The sequence below is a fragment of the Mirounga leonina genome, unplaced genomic scaffold (genome assembly GCF_011800145.1).
Source record: "Mirounga leonina isolate KUSES-001 unplaced genomic scaffold, KU_Mleo_1.0 Mir_127, whole genome shotgun sequence".
NCBI classification, from domain to species: domain Eukaryota; kingdom Metazoa; phylum Chordata; class Mammalia; order Carnivora; family Phocidae; genus Mirounga; species Mirounga leonina.
The window spans coordinates 59,287,304-59,309,415 of record NW_023270316.1 but is presented as its reverse complement, the minus strand read 5'-3'; the positions used below and the strand labels follow the sequence as shown (position 1 = coordinate 59,309,415).

The window sequence follows — 22,112 nt, the reverse complement described above, 5'->3', positions numbered from 1 at the left end:
ATGACCTGAGCTGAAGGCAGACGCTTAACCATCTGAGCCACCCAGGCACCCCCATAAATCTCTATTTTAAAAAAAGTACTGGAAGGGGTGCCTGGGTGGCTCAGTCGGTTAAGCGTCTGCCTTCAGCTCAGGTCATGATCCAGGGGTCCTGGGATCAAGCCCCACACTGGGCTGTCTGCTCAGTGGGGAGTCTGTGTCTCCTTCTCTCTCTGCCCCTCCCCCTGCTCATGCTCTTTCTCTCTTGCTCCCTCTTTCTCAAATAAATAATCTTTAAAAAAAGATTTAAAGATTTTAAAAAAGATTTTAAAAATCTTTAAAAAAAAATAGTGGGAGCAGAAAAGCATTCCCCTTTCCCCGGACCTATCTACAATGAGTTGTCATGGCAGAAGTTAAGATTTACAGAGGAACATTATCATAATTTATGAACCCTTTAGCAATTTAGTGGCTAAATCATGAATTGTCAGTTATGGATGAGGCAGCCATTACCTCAGCTAGCAGCTTAATTTGACTCTTATTCCCATAGCTGGATTCTTCCGTTCTTTAAATTTAGTTGCTTCCTCTCAACCAAATTAAAGGGCAGGGTAAAGACACTCTGGGCTTTCCAAGGAATGTCTTGTTCCATGACAGAAATAAGGGACTAGAGAGCAGTTCTAACATGAGATCACTTCTTGTTTTCATCTGGATTCTAAGCAAGTATTTTTAATCTGTGGGAGGTAGGGGGCACCTGGGTGGCTCAGTCCATTAAGTGTCTGCTTTCGGCTCAGGTCATGATCCCAGGGTTCTGGGATCGAGCCCCACATCGGGCTCCCTGCTCAGTGGGGAGCCTGCTTCTCCCTCTGACTCTCCTCCTTGCTCTTGCTCTATCGCTCTCAAATGAATTTTAAAAACCTACCTAGTTCTTTTAAAAAAAAAAAAAATCTGTAGGAGGCAGGTATCTTTATCTTATGTGAGCATTAGTGTTTTATTTTTCCCCCAGTAGTATGTATGTATGTACTGCTGTTTTAAAAATTTTTATTTAAATTCTAGTTAACAAATCATTAGTTTTTAGCTGATTACTTTGCACTTTATAATAGCTGAAAGACTGTTCCATCTATTGTCAAAGTAATCTTACTACTCTTTAAAAAGATGTTAAGCAGTGGATGGTTTGGTTGTACAGTTGCCATGATACTTTGGAACAACACAACGCTTAGCTGCCAATAAAAAGAAGGCTTTCCCATTTCCTGTCCTTGCCATGTGTTAGACTTTTTTTTTTTTTTTTTTACCTACGCCTTTGCTTGCACAGCCCCCTAACATTTCCTTTGAATTCCTTTGGTGATAAATTTACAAAACTGAAGGAGAAAAAGGCAAGCTGAAATCTCCACCCTCCTAAAAATGTAAACTTATTGCAAGAAAAATGCCACTTTTTGTTTACCTAAGATTTACATTTTAGCAAAAAAATAAAATTTAGAAATCCAAATCTAGAAAAATTTGAAGTCCAATCCACCCATATCTTCTTTTTTAAAAGAATGTCCAGTCTCCAAAAAAGTTGCTTTACAAGAGTAGGCTTTATTACATGCTTAAATGAACAATCACTGTTACACTACCTCATTTACATAATATTAGATCATGTGCTCTTCTTTCACCTCTTTTCCACAGCATGAACACAACCAATATTGGGGGTAGGAGGCGTTTTACAAAAGCACTATTTAAAAAGGAAGGAGGGTTCAGGACTTAGTATTAAATCTCACATTTATCTTTATGCTACCTAATTTGAACAACATGTATAGGACATTATTTTTGAAAGGAATACTTTTGTAGGAAGATACCTGACTGAAATCTTGACCAAATCTGAACTACCACTCAGCTCTTTAACAAATTTCTAACAAAAGACAGAGAACTATACACTTGCAACAGATTTTATAATAGTTTATATTTGCACACAAATTCTGCCACATTGTTCAGCACCACCAAAGTAAAATTCTTAAATCTTTCACTGAAAATGTAAAACCCATCCATCACCTGTTCCCAGTAAAACATTGACTGTTCTACAAAATCAGCTGATTTAGTCAGATAGGAACTGAAGTTTGAGAGATGGTCTTTCCAACTTGTGAATTCATCAAATAAAGACCCTTCTAGGAATATAGTGGGACCAAAGAAAATAAGAAAGCTAAGCAGAATGACTACCACAAATAACTGATAAAAGCTCCAGGGAATCTTGCTAATGAATATGCCAGTGTCTTGAGGCAAAGAAAGTTTATCCACATCTACTAGTTTTATGTCTTCCCACTGGCTGGTATCAAAGTTCTTCATTAAAGGGCTTGTGGGCAAATTGGAGGGAGGTAAAGGAGTTTCCTTGATTACTTTTATTTTCTCCCTGAACTCCTGCATCTGTTGCAGAAATATGATGGGTTCTGACACGTCTTTGAAAGCCTCAGCAATGTTAAAGGCCATTCGTTGTTCCTGCAAGATGGTGTTGAGTTTGTTGATCTCTGGGTCATAGGCTTGCATAACTGCAAGTTTCATGGTCTCAAAGTCAGACAGGATTTCATTCTTTTTTTGATCTAATGTATGTTGTAACTTCTCAAAAAACTCCTTTACTTTATCTGAATCTTTAGTCAGTAACTGTAGAGATTTCCTTTTGCTAGTTTCCAAGGTATCCAAGCGAGAAAGAGCATCTCCCCGACGCCAGGTCTCAAAGCTCTGGAAGAGGGACTCAAAGGCATCTCTTTCCTGAGCATAGGCATCTTCAATAGAACAGAAGACATGCTTGGTGTGGTCACCACGAGTAGCACAGATCCCACAAATCAGTTGCATATCAGTCAGGCAGAAAATGTTGAGAGGCTGCCCCAAGTGTCCTTTGCACACCGGCATTTTGGGAGAGATTTTGATCTTGTTATACTTTTCTACAATACCCTTCAGGGAGTAATTAACCTGCAGGCTATTGACTCCAGTAGCTGAAGTTTCCTTACGGCATGTAGGGCACTTGAATGGAGAGGATCTCCACAAGGAATTCCGCACAGTCCCCTCTAAGATCCCTTCTAAGCATTTTTTGCAAAAGTTGTGTGAGCAAGGCAAAACTCGCGGATCATCGAACAGACTGCAACAAATTGGGCACGTGAGATCTTCTTCAAGCAGCTCCATCACATCCTACCATAGAGAAAGGAACATTTTACTCCAGTAATCCCCTCCACTCAGACTACGTAATAATCAGAAGAAACTATCTTCAGAGGCATTAAAAATGATCTCTCACTGAAATAGCCAGGCAAACAAAGGAAATGAGTGAGAAATTTGGGAAGGGAATGCACACCAAAGCAGATTTAATCTGCTGGGACTAGAACACACTCCTTATTAGCAGGACTCCCTTACACAAGGCCTTTGTGTGGGCTTTCCAGCAACAGTCTTTGGCTGAGATAGGGTTAGGTCTAGGACAACTGCAAGTTGAGCCAGCAGGACCCAACTGATTGTTTTAAAACAGAAAGCTGACTGCTAGCTGTCAGAAACAAAGCTACTCAGTGTTTGAATAGAATGAGCTCTTTAGTCTGGGCCCACAATTATAAAATGGTATGCTATTTAAAAGAAAGAAGCACAGAAATATAAATTCAAGCATGCATCTTGTGCAGGCTTTTATTAAAAATTGGCAAATTTTTCTATTTCAGAGGCAAGATTACAATTATTGAAATCGTAAGTAAAAACATGAGTTGCAATTCATTCTTCAGAGAATTAAATGAAGTTTTCTTTTAAACCACCACAACTGTCTGTCTAGTGTGCATCAATTCTCAAAATGTGGGCTGAAATCTGGTGTTTCTAAGACTCTTTCAAGTCATTTGTGAAGGTCAATACTTTTTTCACAATAATACTAAGATGGTATTTACTTTTGGCACCACGTTGACGATTGCACTGTAAAAGCAATGGTGAGTAGACACTGCTGAAGCCTTAGCAGGAATGAAACAAGGCAAAAGGCAGCACCAAACTGTATTACAATTTATTGTATTCTTCATTACCACATACCCACAGTACCGGTGGGGGTAGCCAGTTTCATTTAAGAATGTTCTTTATGAAGCAGCAAAAATTATTCATTTTATTAAATCTTGATCAGTGTGTACATGCCTTTTTAACATTTTGTCTGCTGCACCCAACAGATATTGTCTGGAGAAAAAGCACTTACATGATTGAGTCACAATCTGAACCAGCTGCTTTTTTTTATGGAACACAATTTTTATTTAAAGAATGAATGACAAACTGGCTATTTAGACTTAGGTAAAGCAGGCATCTTCTCAAAAATGAACAAAATAGCTCTTCACTTCAAGGAAAACAAATGGTAAAAGTTTTTGAGTGAAAATTAGAATTTTGGAAAACATTTTTGCCACTTAAGTGCTTGATAACTTCCCATTAATTATTTTCTAATGAAATAAGTGGTAATTTTAACAAATGTGGGCTTTTACTTTTTTAGGGGGGAGATTATTGTATAATAAAATGTTAACATTTGGAGATCTGCATAACACAATGAACTAATTGGTTCAAATCACCAATGCATGTTATAAATCATGCTTGGGCAAAAGATCAAAAGACCAACACATTTATAATATGATTTCAGATTCCATATTGCAACTTTTAAGAAACTACCACTTGTTGAGTTTTGGTATAGTATCAAAGAAGATCCACAATTATCAGAAAAGGCTATTAAAATATTCCTCCCTTCACCAACTATATATCTGTGCAAGGCCAAATATGATCTTTCTATATTTCAACCAAAATTACTTATTTTAACAGGTGTAATGCAGGGACAGATAAAAGACTCGTTATAATCTATTAATAGCAATTCATTAAAGAGACCTATAAATATGTAAAGCAATGCCACTCTTCCCACAACTGTTTTGAAAATGTTATTTTTCACAAATGTTAACATGTAATAGGTTTATCGTTATTTTAAATGAAGATCTTAAATTTTCTGTTTTAATTTTCAATACAATAAATATCTATATACAGTACATATGTAAACAAAAACTTTTGGGATCCTCGGTTTTTAAGAGTGTAAAGTCATCCTGAGACAAAAAAAAAAACTGAGATTCCTGATCTAGAGAATACCATTTCTCAGTTCAAGTTTATTATTTTAAAATGTACATTTTAAAACTTCTATCCCTAAAGTTTTAAATCCAAATATAGTGCTAACTATGTCCTCATTCAGCTTACTGAGGGACAAACTACGTCACATTACCACCAAACTAATAAATAAAATAGGGTCTAATAATCTACAGGCCATCTTATAATCAAAAATAAGTAAATTTTAGCACTAATTTTAAGAGTCACAATTAGAGCTATAATCTAGAAGATAAATAGTATTTAAAAGATTAGCTGAGTTTGCAAGGCTAATTAGTTTATGGCTTTACATTTAGTTGTGAGGGATAAGGTATAATAAATTATAATAAAATTATATGCAGAATTAAAGCAAAGATTATTCTGTCAAATTTAATGTCAAAAGGCAAAAATATGTGATGAGCTGATTTTTCTGAACAATCTTTTGTGATATAAGAAATCATAAAACCTTTTAAAGGCAATGGGAGGAGAATGGCTATAAAGACTGGGGTTAGTGTGCTCCCTGAGAGAAGTTATGAAGGAGCTGTAAAACATTCTGCCTCTAGGGGAACCTAGATGGGTCAGTCAGTTAAGTGTCTGCCTTCAGCTCAGGTGATGATCCCAGGGTTCTGGGATCGAGCCCTGCATCGGGCTCCCTGCTCAGTGGAGAGTCTGCTTCTCCCTCTCCCTCTGCTGCTCCCCCTGCTTGTGCTTGCTCTCTCTGTTAAATAAATAAATAAAATCTTAAAAAAAAAAATTCTGACTCTAGAACAGAGAAAAGAAAACTTTTGATGATCCTCCTACCTTAGTCCTGTTTTATATTTTATCATCTCCACTGCCCTTTGTCCTCTTTCACCTAAGAACTCTATGCTAAAACTAGATTTTGGAGAAAGTAGTAGAAACAGGAAAGTAATAGAGGGCAACATTCAATAAAGTAAACTAATTTACTCATTCTTGCAAGGTTAATATTTCCAGAGAATCTTATCCAAGCATATTAAATAAATAAGAGGAAAAACAAAGAATACCAAGTGGTTGGAATGCAGAGGGAAAAAATGGGCACCCAAGGCAAAGGAAAACTGAAAAAGATACTGCAATAGGGGCCAAAAAGAATTTTAAGGCAATCAAGTATTAAAAAAATAAATAGGAATATGACATACATGAGAAAATTTAGTAGTAAACAGTCATCCCAAAACCATGAATCACCCTATAGCTCTGAAAATAAACCAGAGGAAAAAAGGAAAAAACTATTTAGAAAGTCCCTTTTTAAAAATTTGCATCAAGGGGCACCTGGGTGGTTCAGTTGGTTAAGCGACTGACTCTTGATTTTGGCTCAGATCATAATCTCAGGGTCCTGGGATCAAGCCCCGTGTGAGGCTCCTTTCTCAGCAGGCAGTCTGCTTGTCTCCCTCTTCCTCTGCTCCTCTGCCCCTCCCCCGGCGCTCTTTCTCTCTCTCTCTCAAATCTTTTAAAAAATAAAAATTTGCATCAAAATTATGGTGGATCCAGTTCCATTTTTAGTGATGCGGCTTACAAATTTTGGTTTATAATTTAAAGATTCTTATTTCTGTTCACTTTAAAAAGCTAAACATTTTCTTTTCTTCTCTTTATACTCAAAACTTTCTCTATGACCAAATTAATGTGACCACTTCCACAGCCGACTTTTAGAGAAAACTGAGACAGCTGAATCCAAAAAACCATACAAAGTTTGTTGCCTCAAAAGTTTTAAAGGAAAATAGATAATTAATAATGTTGTTAGGCTCACTAAGTGAAGAGTATACTTTGCAGTAAAGGAACTTACAGATCCTTTTCTTAAAATGTGGCTAACACGTAAAAATCTGGAGAAGTCAATAAAACATACTCGTTTGTAGGAACTAAAGTACATATCCCCTCTTTTCTACAGCTAATCTTCTTTACCAATATAGAAGTTTAGAAACTTTATATGAACAAAATTATTGCTCTCCAATAAAATTTCAACTTAAGCACTGTCAAATTCAGTGTACAATAGCAAACACATTTCCAAGATTTGTTTTTTTTCCTTTGAATGTGTTTCTGAAAACCAAGAAAGTCTAAATTTTGAAGGACAAAAATCTCTTTTACCCACTAATTAGAAATTTCCCAAGTTTTATACCAACAAAGTAGCAAATATATATCTAATTATCTACCACCTCTCATTTTCAACCTCATTTTCCTGCCATGTGTGTTTTTAAATATACTTTTAATTTACATACAATAAAATTCATTCTTTTTGGTATACAGTTCTGTGAGTTTTGACAAATGCATAGTTGTATAACACCACCACAGATTTATTTTTAGGCAAATATTCATGATATCTACACTCAAGGTAGACAATGGAAAAGTCAATACTTACAAAGGAAAGTAGTCTTAAAATAAAAAGCAAAACCTACATATGTGTATTAGACTTCTCTCTCCTAGAAGTCCCTTGTTTTTAAATGATCAACTCAAAATGATTATAATGCAAAAGGTGCTCATTTATTTACTCTTAAAAGTTAATTTTAATAAAAAAAACTATTCAAAGAAACTTTCCTATTAAGGCTTTGAATTTAATTGGTAGGAATATAAAGCTGTTCAAGATACTACCCATGATTTCCTTCCAAATCCCATTAAAGAACAAAAAGAAAAGTTAATAATACTTTGTATCTTGAGGATTTAAATCAAATTTCCATCCTGCTTTGAGTCATCTTTGGGTTCAGGAATTCCAAAGTAATACCTAATAAGAAACTACATAGCAAATACTGAAACACACCTCACAGACAAAGCTAAATTATGCAAGCCTCTATTAAACTGGGAGCCACCAATCTTTCCTGAAACAATGCTTGGAATAAAAGGAATCGCTTTTTTTTTTTTAAGCACTTCCTCTCAGCACATTAGTTAATCTTATTTTCAAGTAGTATACTGTATTCTGCTAGTATGAGATCCACTAGTAATGCTTTCTTGAAACTTAGGGTCAAGTTACTGAATCTAGGTAGAGGATGTAAGGATATTTATTGTAGTACTTTTCAAATTTTCTGTATATTTGAAAATTTTCACAATAAAAAATTAAGGAAAAAACTAAAAAGGGAGACCAATTATAAGAAATTGAGCTTAAAAAGCAAAACTTCAGAAGCATTAGCTAGGTAAGATAAGCTTTACAAGAGCTTGATCTGCTACAGTATTGTTTTATCTTTTATAAAATAAAAAATGTTATTACTGAGAATCTCTGGATCCAGGCCTGTGAGGAGGCCTGTTTGGTTTGTTCTTGTTTGGTTCTTAGACAGTAGCCTTTGACAAACCACATGTACATATTGCAGTTTCTCTCCTCGTTATACAACTGTTTTGAAAGTCATAATATATGAAAATTATTTACAAAATATTTGTTTTAAGTGCTCCTTATCAATGTGTTGTTATACTTTATTATGGCTTTTAGAGACTGTTTCATAACTTATGTGATCAAAACAGGATAAAGTGAGTTTAAGAATCTCACAAAAGGACTATGGAAGATATATATAGTGTCTAAAATAGCTTGTGTCATTGTTACGTGGCTCCTGCAAACACAATATAAAAGTTACTTATGTGTCAACGTAAGACAATAAGAAACTTCTGTTTTCTGGCATTATCCTAGAATTAGTAGTTAGAATTTACCCCAGGATATTTCTAGTAGGATTCCTGATTAGTAGGACAAAATAAAGCTAGAAAAAAGATCCATCAGCTTGGGAGACCCACCTATTCAGCAATTTCACAGAGGTTTTGGACTATGGTAACATTTTCAGAAACGTAAAAGCCAGGTCATTACCCTTACTAGTTAGTCCAGACCACTCAAAAAAACAGGTTTTTTTCCTTTTCTTCATTCTCTTTTCTGAACCACTAGTTTGTCTTGCCTCTTTCCTTTGTTTATTCTCTTAACTCATCATACTCCCCATGTCAAGGTGTACAATCTTTTGATTTCCTCCTATTCTTTCCTTATCCCCTACCTGCCTGTTCACCTTATCTTTGTTTCCCTTTTATCTTTTCCTTGTGTCTCTTGATAATTACCCCAGCTATTACTCTGTAACAGCATTATATCAATAGGGTTTTAGGATACCAGCTCGATCAGATATCCCACTATCCCACTTCTGTACAGCTATCAAGAAATCTGTGGGAGGATGACTGGCTGGCTCAGTCAGTAGAGCATGCAACTCTTGATCTCAGGGTCATAAGTTCAAGCCCCATGTTGGATGTAGAGATTACTTAAAAAAATTTTTTTTAATTTAGCAACAAAAAAACCCCCACAGAAGTCTGTGATTTCCAAACAGTATTGAAGCCTATTCTCTCCCACCCAGATGAAATCTATTTGAATGAGTCTGAGTTTGAGGAAAACATACGTATAGACTAAATTATTCTCCTACTCTGGTACCAACCAGATTCAGATATTTATCTTTACCTGTTAAGAGTTCCAATTTAGTTAAGTTGGAACTAATGACTTCTGGAAAGGTCAAACCAGAAATGTCTGGTCTCTTTTCTCCCAAATAAATGTAAGTGGGTTTCATGAAGCTGGAAAATTTTTACCCCTAAAACAATTTGTCTTCTTTTACAACCATAAATTTGGCAATAACTATTGGCTGGTATCTATTAAAAAGTTTCCATCATCATCTAAATCTGTATTTCAGGTTAATGCCAGCTTTCAGAAAGTACTGTCAAAGTCTAGCATTTGGTGGGTAGCTAGCTGGATTTATCTAGATAAGTGAGGTTACATATGTCACATATAATACTGTAGAAGGGAAAATAGGCACTTTGTAAATGATAAGTACTACATATCAACTAATAACTTACTTCTGAGATGCCTATTGGAAATATAATTAGTATAACAAAGGTCCTTTTGCTCAGTGTAGAATTATGTATACATCTTATTCTAAAGTAAACGTGAGCTACAAGATACATCAAGTAGAAAGCCAATTATGCTAAACTTTAAGCAATTTTTGGGTTGGCTATATTATATATACTATGTGGGCACTCCTCGCTCATATTCAATACCGCAAATATGCAGGGGGGAATAAAAAAGCTCCTCATGGAGTTATAATGGGGAACCTGGCTACTGCCGTAGAATATACTTGTGGTACTAATGCCACACGAAAGACAAGAATTTAAACAAGAATTTAAAGGGAAAGAAAGATAAGGTGAACAGGCAGGTAGGGGATAAGAATTTCAAAAATTTTCAGTTCAACCTTTCCTTAGTAATATGTCTCCATATACAATGGAAATGATTTTTTATTTTATTTTTTAAATAAGATTTTATTTATTTGACAGAGAGAGATAGCAAGAGCAGGAACACAAGCAGGGGGAGTGGGAGAGGGAGAAGCAGACTCCCCGCCGAGCAGGGAGCCCGATGCGGGGCTCGATCCCAGGACCCTGGGATCAAGACCTGAGCCAGAGGCAGACACTTAACGACTGAGCCACCCAGGCGCCCCGGAAATGATTTTTTTTTGAAGTTTACAGGAAATTGCTTTATTGAAGGCTTAATGGGAATGAAACTATTCTTTATGTCAGAGGACGCCTGTATTTGGGTTAATTGTTATGAGAAGTGGGCATAGCACTCTATTCATCAGTACCATTCTAGAATCCAGAGTTCAAGGCCAAGGTAATGAAGATGGCAGTGTCTTTAATAAATAATAAGAATGAATAATCCAATGACCTAATGATATTTAAAAAGATGAAATATAAGCCAAAAGTCAATTCCTGCCCTAAATTCCGAAATACAGCACATTTACAAAGATATTGTTCCTCTAAAAGGTATGATAAATGCCTTATAAAAAAAGGACATAGAAAGTTGACACCATACTGAAGTTAGAGAGGTTATCCAAGCAACCAACTATAAAAGTAATTTGTGAGTATAGAAAATTCAGAAAGTACAGGGGAAAAATCACCCATAATCACATCAGCAAGGAATAACCATTATTACTGTTTTGTTTTATCTCTTCCAATCTTGTGTGTGTTGTGTTTGTGCACATACCTATTTTAACAAAACTGGTAGCTTCACACAATTTTGTATCCACCATTTTTCACTTAATTTATCACATGTACTTCCCCTATTATTATATATTCTTCTAAAATGTGATAGTCCATCTTACGGATATGCTCTTATTGGCTATATGTCTTTTTGGATTATAACATTTAAATGAACATCTTGTAGAAAAGTCTTGGTCCACAGCTCTGATTATTTCCTTAGATGATTCCTGTTAAGTGTATTGTTAGGTGTGTCAATGAGTAGAAACACTTCTAAAGACCTTGAAAAGATTGTCAGGTTTCCCTCTAGAAGGGGTATACCAATTTATGAACTCTAACCAATGATGTATGAGTGCCCCACTTCTCCATGCAGTTCCTGATCTTACAATAGAACCATACTTTTATAGTTTAGTAAAACACCAAGAATAAGGCATACATTTTTACCATACCTACCCAAATTTAAAATATAAAACAGTTTAAGGCAGTTAATGTGTGTTTAGGATTACCAATACATGTAAGGGAATATATGGTAATAAAAGTTTTGGAGTAGGAATAAAAAGAAGTACTAGGTCTATGTACCTCTGAAACAAATAATACATTATATGTTTAAAAAAAAAGAAGACAGTAGGAAGGGAAAAACGAAGGGGGGGGAATCGGAGGGGGAGAAGAACCATGAGAGGCTATGGACTCTGAGAAACAGAGGGTTTTGGGGGGTGAGGTGGGGGGATGGGTTAGCCCGTTGATGGGTATAAAGGAGGGCATGTATTGAATGGAGCACTGGGTGTTATATGCAAACAAGGAATCATGGAACACTACATCAAAAACTAAAGATGTAATGTATGGTGACTAACATAACATGATAAAATAAAATTTAAAAAATTAAAAAAGAGAAGCACTCGGTCTAAAAGTATCTTAGAGACCATCTAGAAAACACCTAACTTTATAATTGAAAAAACTGAGCCCCCCCCAACTCCAAAAATGGAGCTTTCCCAATTATACACAGCAAGCTAGGCTTAGGACCTGAGTTCCCCAATTCTTAGACTTTTAGCACTATCCAGAAAGTGGATCAAGAATTCAGTGTTCTCATTCATAAAATGGAAAAGTTTAGTCATGGCTCTCTAAATCCCTTCTAAAATTTTATGATTTTTACAAATTAGGCTATACCAGGCTCTCTAGTAGAGGAAACAGAGCACTGAACCTGTCTCTGAATACCTAACTTCAAGCAGGAGTTTTAACCTTCATAGAATGAGGATTTTTACATTATCTACCTCATCATGTTTCTGGGAATATTAAGTAATGAGTGCCAGTTTTGTAAACTGCTAAACTATATAAATGTAAGGTGGATTAATTACAGTTGGGTACAAATACACAAAATGTAAATTCACATTTAAAGTGTTATTTTAGAGCATGAGTCTATTAACCAAGAAAGGTCCTGAAAGAGAGCCGGACTCTCTTGAACTACAATTTCATGAAAAGGTAAAGCATTATATAGGATAGCAGGTACAAAGCACTTTCATGGAAACAGGCATATCTGAACAGTAGCTGTGGTACAAGTAAGACCAGGTAACCAGCCAGTCATAACTGTATAGAATGGAAAGAGTAACCTGGTGTTATGGAAGGACTTACCAGGGAGGCTTAGTATCTCAGCTAGTGCAAAAAAAGAATGGTATTTTTAAGAAAAGGAGAGCCTGAAGAAATGTACCTTCTCATTATAGAAGACAGAAGTATAAGCAGTTAATCAACAGCTCCATCAAGTTCTACCAGAAGGAGTGGCTATGTAAATGAAATTCTGCTTTTAAAATACCGATTGTATAAAAGTCTCTAGAGTTAGAAAACTCAGTATTTGTACAAGTCCTAGCAGCACGGTACGGGAGAAGGAAAAAAAAAATCTTAAAAAAAAGAAATGCTACTAAGGCCTCTCTTTTCCTTTTCATTATAAATCTGTGGACTGCAATACATGTCGAATAATTGCTACATAAAGATTTTCCAAATACTGAATCTATTCTTCTGAGTTTTGAAAAAATATGAAAAGAACAGAGACCGCCCATGAGGATGGGAACACATTCTACACCTAGTTCAATTCTGCATGATTCTGGGCCTAGAAAAAAAACCTGGGTGCTTTTTTGGTTTCTTACTGTAGGGAGAAGTATTGTAATTTACCTCTGTCCCCTGCGGGCAGGTGTATTCGTCAGGGTTACTATTTCCCAGGACAAAGCAATCAGGTTTTTGTTTTTTTTCTCACTTTGTGATTGACAATCAAACGAGGCTACTGCAAAGAAAGAACAAAGAAGAGAGTATTATGCATTTATTTGCACAGGATCCTTAGTCTTGACCCTTAATTTTTTCAGTCGTCCCCCACAAATAAAGCCAGCGTGCTAGGACCTGGTGAAAAAGCCAGCAGCGTGACCGAAGATCTTTGTGCAGTACTAAGGAGCTTCCCGGTTGGGGCGCCCTCCCCCGGCGCCAGGCACCTCCCCAGGTTCAGTGCCAGAAAGCGCTGAGCGCTCCGACTTGTGATTCATGGTCGCCTTTTCTTTCCTAGGCGATACCGAGGCGCTGGCAGTGAAGCCGGGCATACTCCGTAGCGGAGCAGGTTTTCTGGAACACAGACACGCTGCACGGGCCCAGCTGACGCCCCCTGCTCGCCGCTCCAACCCACGCCCCGCTCCAGCGCCCAGCTGGTTTCCGCTGTGCAGCTGTGGAGCTCAAACTGAGCTCTCCGCCAAACCCCCGCCCACGCAGGTCGCTGTCCTGCCAGGGCAAGTCCCCACCCTCGCAGCAGGCCCAAGGATCACACCCCCCACCCTGAGAGGGACCCGCCGGGTACTTATCTCGGACCTCGGGGGGCCGCGGGAGGGGCCCCACCTGGAGCCGCGCGGCCGCCTGTCCTCCAGCCGGCGGACCGCGCGCTACCGGCTGGGCACGGCGGCAAAATGGACTCGCGGCGCCAGCCGTGCCCCGCCCCAGCGCCCTCCTCGCCCGGCACCTCGGTCCGCCCCCTCGGCCGGGCTTCGCCTTTGTTCCGTCTCCCGAGTCTCGCCTGTCCCTGGGTGGGGGTGGGGGGCTGTGGGTGAGGTGAGGCGGGAGTCCTTCCGGTGTCAACAACCGCCACCAGTAATTGCCACCGCCCGCGGTGCGCCTGGAGGAGGGGAGGGTCCCGGGCTGCTCGCTTCCCTGCCTTCCCGAGGGGCTGCGCGCGGCGCGGAGCGCGGTGCCCGGGGTCGGCGGAGCCTGGGCGCTGGCGGGCTGACGGCTCGCTCAGACGCGTGGGCCGGGCCTGACGGAGCGCGGGCGACAGGAGGCGGCGCCGTCCCCGGTGGAGCCATCCGGGAAGAAAGCTGGCGCGCAACAAGATGGTTGGGTTTGGATTGTTGTACTTTTTTTTTTGTTCGTTGCATTTTTAGGAACAAAAAAAAAAGCCCAACCCTTCACACCACTTCATCTGCATCTCTCAAGACCAGAAACCCAGCCACAGTGGCTTGGAGGGACGGAGACAACCGTCTGCCTTGCACCCCACAACTCGGGTTGGGTGGGACGGGCATTCCTGTTGGGACGAGCGCCAGGGCTCCTCCCGAGCCAGAGCACAACCAAAATATGGTTAATTATCGTCCTCCCCAACCTTGCACCTATTTCTTTTTAGGCTTTAGGCTGAACACTAGCGACCCAATTCAATTTAAGATTTTCTTTTAGGAAAAACACCACTGTTCTTTCCTTTGGCGAGAAGGAAGAACTTAAAATTGGCTTTAACTTAAATGCTGCTAATGGTTATTCAATTGCTAACCTGATTCCCTATTCTGTATAGGGACTTTGTCTAATATCAAACACATTAAGCACATATACTAATGATCGGTTTGGTTCCCAGAAGGATACAAAGGTGAAGGAATGGCTTCTCCAAAATTTACAGTCCTGGGGGGAAGGGCAACAAGGACAAAAATCACAAAATATGCCCCGGGGTTGAGTTCACCCCCAGTAGGGAAGTCTGGTCTTTGGAAGTAGAATTTCAGGGAGAGGTATTCTAGGCCTACCATACATAGTACTTGGGCTCTGTGACTAATAATGCTTAGTTCAAACTCCATAAAGAGCCCCTCTCTGCTCCCTTCTGAGATGTCTAGTTCCTTGCCATGCCCCTGTCCCTTAAACCCCATTTTGCCTCTGTAGAACAGCTCCTATATGCCATATAGTTTTCATAAAAAACATTGGGGGATGGAAATTATTATTCTTATCCTGTAGATGAGTAAGTGGATGAAGTGATTTCTCCAAGATAAAAATCAAGAGGCAGAGCCAAGACTCTATAAAGTTAGATTCCAGGTATAGTTTCTTTCTATAGCACCATAACTGTCAATGCCATTGAAAACTGCACCCTAGTCTCCTACTAAATTAGTGTTATTTTTTTAAACACACCAAAAAAATCTGATTTATAAAAGCATTTTAAATACCTAATATTAAAATGATACAAGAATGAAAGGTTATTGACTCAAACACAAATTATCCTTAATGTAATTATATAATACATATTTATACAGTTAGATCTGTTTGGTGGCAAATACTTATTAATAAACTTCTGCCCAACTAAATGTAAAATATTGGTTAAATCAGCATAGAAATCTTTAGACTCTTAAATTACTAAGAGAACATTATGCGGTAAACTCTCAAGTATAGAAAAATAGGGAAGAATAGCCTCTCTCCTCCCATGGTCCTAATAAAACAGCAATGGGAATTGACACATACAGCATGACTAGAATAAGAGTAACTGCCAGATTAAAACATACATACACAGCTACATCCTTCCTGGAAAATCACAATGTAACTAGATCCCATTAGAGATAATACTGAGGGATTGTCAAAATTCTTGTCACACTGGAATTTCCTTCTATTGACTGTACTTCAAATAAGTAAACTAACAGCTGAAGGTTGGAATTCATATGTCAGAACAAGACTATATAGTCTTATTTAAGTTTGTCTTTGTGATCTATTACTACAGGGAGAATTTCTAATACACATATGAAATATATGTATATATATTCTTATTGTGTTGATTTCATACTGTTGTTCTTGTCTTGAACCTTGACAAAGGTAAAAACTGCCAGCTCTCCTTCCACCTACCAAGACATGTGATCATATGTTCCATAACAAAAGGGACAGTGCCAAATTTGGTGTAAACTGTAATGTAAATTGTCAGAGTGGGGAACACCAATAAACGAAGACTGGAGTAAGTGTGTGCAGGAGAGGACTGTTGGTGAGCCTCCTCAAACACACTAAAACATTTTATTATTATTCTGTCCTTCCCAATAGCTGCCAAGGTTATCAGTACAAGCCCCAACATTCCCGAAACAGAATTCCTGGCAATACAAGGCACTGACATTGCAAGGTGTAGTGAAAAGAGCAGAGGCTTTAGAATCAGTTCTACATCCAAACTCTAGCTGTGCTACTTACTAGTTGTTCAAATTACTTAACATCTCTAAGCCTCTGTAAGGCTTTTGTCTTCTGTAAAATGGGAATCATGATTCACTTGATTATGATAATTAGATGATATATAAAGCAACCAATACTGTATCTGACATATAGGAGGTGATTAATAAATGGGTGCTACAGTTATATGGAGGAAGAGAACCATGCTGGTTTGGGATTACAGCTGCCTTGGATTTGTAGATTTGAACCTCAAGCCTAACAGTCTTAAGCAGAGCAAAGCTGCCTAAGCAGTAGAGGAAGCTAGGACCATAATTTATGCTTTTCTATACCCAGCCCGGGGTGGCCTTTTTTTAAAAAGCATATATCCTACCACTTCTATACCCCCTTCCCTTTGCTCAGTTAGGAAAAGGAGAGAAAAAAGGAAAAAAATCATACTCAATGGAAGGAAACCTGCAGTTATTTTAAAGCTCTATAATTTCAGAGAAATTGATTGAACCTCCAAAATATTCCATTAAAAGGAAAAAATCTATCTGTAAATATACATTTATCAAAAAAGACAGAAACTTACCTAAGACTTGATGAAATTAAAGGTATTAGCCCCTGGTTTGAAGAAAATTCCAGATTCCATGTATTTTAGTTGCACAGTAAAGTTCATGCATTAATAATGGGAGCAAAGAGCAAAGTCAGTTGGCTTCTGGAGAGAATGAGAGACACTACAGCAACAGTAAACTTGGCCTTTAGTTGTGCTGTTTCTGTAGTTGGAAAGAAAAATTGTAAGAATAAAGTAAAATGTCAGAGGTGATTAAGATGATATTAGCATGTGTTTATAATTATATACTCAGGATTGTCCTAGGCACCAAAGGCACTAATCAAGGAATTTCCCATTTAGTTGAAGAGACAAGTCTTAAAAACAGAAACTAGTTTGGTAACAGTACATGAGCGTGGTTATTTAAAAGCCAACATGAGTGTTAAAGACCAGATTAGAGGAAGGCATCAGAAACATTAGGGAAATTTACACAGGGGAGGTGGGAGTCAAATGGAACATTTAAAGATCATAGGGTTTGGGGCACCTGGCTGGCTCAGTCAGTAGAGCATGGGACTCTTGATCTCAGGGTTGGGAGTTCAAGCCCCACACTGAGTGTGGAGTCTACTAAATAAATAAATAAATAAATAAATAAAGCCATAGGATTTGAAGATGAGAAAGGGGAGCATTGGAAGTGAGGAACACAGCTCAGGGTTGGAATGAGCTTTGCTGATACTGAGTCAGTGAAGAGCATGGCCTGGTTTGAAAATAAAGTTTGAGGCCAAAGCATGGAATATTTTGAATGTCAGAATAAAGAGTTGAACTTCATTCTGTAGAAAATGGGAGCCACTGAATAATTTATGTGGCACTAGTAAGAGGAAATAATTTTAAGAAGATTAATCTGATTACAGGATCTGAGATTTAAGGGAGAAGAAATTTCCTTTATATTTACTTCTGAGGTTCGTTGTTGAAAATTATAGATTTTTAAAAATGCAATAATGTATATAAAAGTACAGCATATATGGGTAAGTCTTACTGAACCATTTAATACCAAATAATTATTTATTAAGTTCCTAACTTGTAAATAAAATACAACATAGAAAGAATTAACTATGACACATATTTTCCTAAAATCCAATAAGAGGAAATTATATGTATTTATGTATATAGATTTATATATCACATATATAATTTATTTTTCTATAATGATCTTAACTACATTGTGTGACTAATACATTATTAATACATTGCTTAGCTACATTTTAGAGTATGTCTCACTAGAGCCTTAAAAATCACTACACATATATACTCTGAAATGTACTGCTCTGTTTTGATATTTTAACAATGTTTAATTACATTCAATATGTTAACTAAATTTTTTCTGAATTTAATTCCCTATATACGTAGAATTTTATTCTTGATGATGAGTAACTTTGTGAGGGACTTGAGAATTTTTAATTCAGGTAAAGCTATATATACTATATATTTACAGTTGTTTAAGAGAATTAAATTGGTAGAAACTTTATTTTGGAATCTTTCTGTTGAGTTCATTAATCATTAATGTGCTCTGTTTTTATCTTGAAAAATGTCAGTTTTGATAATAAAGTTTTATAATTTCAACTTAGAAAATGACTTTCATCCTGTTCTATGGCACATTTTTTAGAATTTATCTTCCACAAATAAAGATACACCAGGGGTAGGGTTCTGCAGTTTTCAGTAGCTGGTAGATTCCTGTACCTTCAATAGTCTATGTTAAATAAAGGCAATAGTACATTTCATAGAGCTTTGGTTCTGAAGACCAAAATTTATTAGATACTTATCTTAACAGCATTGCACAAGAAATACATGCTTCATGGTTTTTGATGTGAGCCTACTTGAGTCTCTCTGATATTAAAGCATGTGTTAATAAATACCTCGTCAAAAATGTGTTTCTCTTATAGTGGTCTTGTTTATTATGCCATGCTGATTGTTGCTGGAATGAAGCCAGGTCTCTAGGAGCTTGTGCTGGATCTAACTCAGCCACACCCCCTCCCGGTCAGGCAAAAGACACAGACAATTCAGAAGATGCATGAGACTTATTATACAATATCAGCACAGTTTAGGCATCTTGTGGAGGTCACTATTTCAGTTCCTCATTTTCCTTGATCTCTTAGCAGCACTCACTACATCCTCCTTAAAAGGCCTTCTTTTCCTGGCCTTTAGTAAGGTCTTGCTCACTCCTGGCTTTTCTTTTCCCAACTCAGGAACACTTTCTGGGTCATCCTCTTCTCAAATTCTGGAATTCTTTGGACACGCCGCCATTTCAGGACACTTTCAGGACTTCAGTCACTGTTCAGTGATCTCACATTCCCTGTAAAGCAGGGATCACAAACTGATAGCCTGTAGTCATACCATTTATTTTTATCTCTTTTTTAAAGATTTTATTTTTAAGTAATCTCTACACCCTGCGTGGGGCTCAAACTTACAACCCCACGATCAAGAGTCACACGCTCTACCAACTGAGCCAACCAGGGTCCCCCCACTCCTCCCCCCCTCCCCCGGCCCCGTCATACCATTTTTAGATGATGAAAACTGTTGGAATTTAAATACTTCAGCAGAGGCATGCTTCTTCCTCTCCCATAGCCTTTCTTCTCTGTAGGCAGTTGAGTTAGCCCTCGTGTTGCCCAAGGCTTGAGCTCCTTCTAGCTTCAGGGTTCCTACCCCTGTAGTTCCTTCTCTCCCTAATGCACGCTTGCCCTGCCACCAAACCCCACATTCCCACCCCAATCCCCCAACTGCTGCACAGCTGACACATCCCAGGTTAGCTTTCCAAAATGTTCCAGGCCAGGGACAGATCCCTCTGAATCATCCCATTCTTTTTTTTTAATGTTTTTTTATGAATGTTTCAGGGAAGAATTCTCTTTCAGACTATTGATGCATTTCCACCTTCTAGAAATTAGCTGTTGAGACCAGCCAAAAAGGTAATGTATTCTGAATCTTATTGACTTAAAATAGGAACTTTAATACATTTTATTTGATCAAAATAATATCTTTCCCCCCTTCATCTGCAAAGGAGTCTTTCAGACTCCTACAGTTTACAAGATGTGTCAACAGTCTTCACTCTTTCACAGCATAGCTTGTCTCTGAAAATGAGGATAATTTCTTGAACAGTCCAGAGAATTCCCATAAAATTGAGAACCTTCTTTCTACACATAAAAGTTAAGCAATCTACCGTAAAAAAGACTTAATGATATAACTCAATAAAAATGTAAAACTATTCATGTTTAAAATGTAATATAGTCATGATAGCACATAACTATTAAAAAGATAAGCTGGGGGCGCCTGGGTGTCTCAGTTGGTTAAGTGTCTGCCTTCGGCTCAGGTCATGATCTCAGGGTCCTGGGACTGAGCCCCCACATTGGGCTCCCTGCTCAGTGGGGAGTCTGCTTCTCCCTCTGCTGCTCTCCCTGTTTGTGCACGGGGAGCAAGTACACGTGCGGGCTCTCTCTCAAATAATAAATAAAATCTTTAAAAAATAAAATAATTTTTAAAAAGAAGATAAAGCTGTATGTTTGCCAATGGGATATGTGTAAGATATAGTAAGTGAAAAATCAAGTTAAATACAATAGGTTTACTATGATTCCAACTTTGAAAAGAAATGTAATTGGTAGAATATGGATAGAAAAAACTGTTTGGAGGAATATACACCACATTATCAGTTTGAGAGGATAAAATTTGGAGATTTTCAGTGCTTATGTTTTATATTATTACAATTCTTTTATATTTTTGATTTGAGCATCTATTACTTTTGTAAAGAAGAGAAAAATTTGTAAAAGAAAAACGCACTCAATTAGAACAAACTCTTCCAACTGAGTAACAAGGAAACACTGAGATAGAAAAACAGGCCAAATACATGAAACGCAGGATATTAAAAAAGGAAATATAAATGATCAATAAGCATGAGAAAAAAAATTTCATTCTCAATGATAATCAAAGAAATACCAAGCAAGCATTGATACAGCCCTTTTCAGTTCATTAAATTAGCAGAGATTTAAAACATAATGACCAGTAGGCCAGCAGTGAGGGAGATACTGGAAACCAGTTTGCTGCTGGAAACCAACATAGATGGATACAACCTTTAAAAGGACAACCTGGTAACCTGTATAAAAAACATTCAAAAATTACATATACTTAATTCAATTTCTAGGAATTTATCCTAGGAAAGTAATCATAAACACTGTAATTTATATGCCAAGAATATTTGTTACAGCAGCTATCAGGGGAAAATTAGAAATATTGTTATTATCCATCAAAAGGATATGAATTAAATGAATTCCGGTACATTCATACAAAATAATAACATGAAGGCATTTTTAAATCATGTTTTAGAATCATGTTTTAAATCATGTTTTTAACAACTTAAAAATGTATATCTTTTGTAAGTGAAGAAAAGCAAATTTCAAAAGGCATATATAGCATAATACAGATTGTGTGTGTGTGTACACATATTAAAAAGTGATTACAATGATAACAATTATTATCCATAAGTAGTATAAAGTGGGAATGACTTTTATTTTGTCCTGATTCTTCCCTGGATTTTTCAAAGTGTCTCTAATGGTTATATAATATATTATCTTTATAGTCATTAAAAAAAAGTTCTTTTAAAAGCTGTTGGCCTATGATTTGGAAAAAAATTTGTCAGTTCCTCTAGAAATTAAACAGAGTTACTGTATGATCCAGCATATCTACTCCTAGATATATTCCTAAGAGAATTGAAAGCATATGTACAAACAATAACATATACATGAATGTTCATAGCAGCATTATGTAGAATAGCCCCCCCGTCAAAAATGGAAATAACCCACATGCCTGTGAACTGATGGATGGATAAGCAAAATGTGGTACGGCTATTCAATGGAATATTATTCAGCCTATAAAGGAGGATACTGATTCATGCTACAATATGGATGAAACTTGGTTACATTATGCTAAAAGTGAAAGGAGTTTGTCAAAAAGGCCGCCTATTGTAGGCGTCCATTCAGATGAATTGTCCAAAACAAGCAAAATAATATAAATAAGGTTGATTAGTGATTGCCAGGGACTGGGGAGAAGGAAGAATGATGAGTGACTGCTAATGAGCACAGCGTTTGTTTTGGGGATGATGAAATAATTC

At 37.4% G+C, this 22,112-nt stretch overlaps 2 protein-coding genes across 4 annotated transcripts in view; one reads left to right on the top strand and one right to left on the bottom strand.

The window, feature by feature from the left end:
- Positions 1–19,387, top strand: part of LOC118009458 (translation initiation factor IF-2-like) — a 36,967-nt gene extending 17,580 nt beyond the window's left edge. The window contains exon 4 of the mRNA XM_035003446.1: positions 13,571–19,387. Coding sequence (XP_034859337.1) covers positions 13,571–14,718 — 1,148 coding nt within the window. The 3' untranslated portion in view covers positions 14,719–19,387. The remainder of the gene's footprint in view (positions 1–13,570) is intronic.
- Positions 1,526–13,960, bottom strand: TRIM13 (tripartite motif containing 13). 3 transcript variants are annotated; one of them, XM_035003447.1, is made up of 3 exons: positions 13,867–13,960; positions 13,189–13,297; positions 1,526–3,126 (listed from the first exon to the last, which is right to left on the bottom strand). In XM_035003447.1, the coding sequence occupies exon 3, from the start codon at positions 3,118–3,120 to the stop codon at positions 1,897–1,899; it is 1,224 nt and encodes a 407-aa protein (XP_034859338.1). In that variant the 5' UTR covers positions 3,121–3,126; positions 13,189–13,297; positions 13,867–13,960; the 3' UTR covers positions 1,526–1,896. The 3 variants fall into 3 exon arrangements, with proteins under 3 accessions (XP_034859338.1, XP_034859341.1, XP_034859340.1); XM_035003450.1 differs by lacking the exon at positions 13,867–13,960 and adding an exon at positions 13,411–13,586; XM_035003449.1 differs by lacking the exon at positions 13,867–13,960 and having other exon boundaries at positions 13,189–13,586.
- Positions 19,388–22,112: the final 2,725 nt, after the last annotated feature.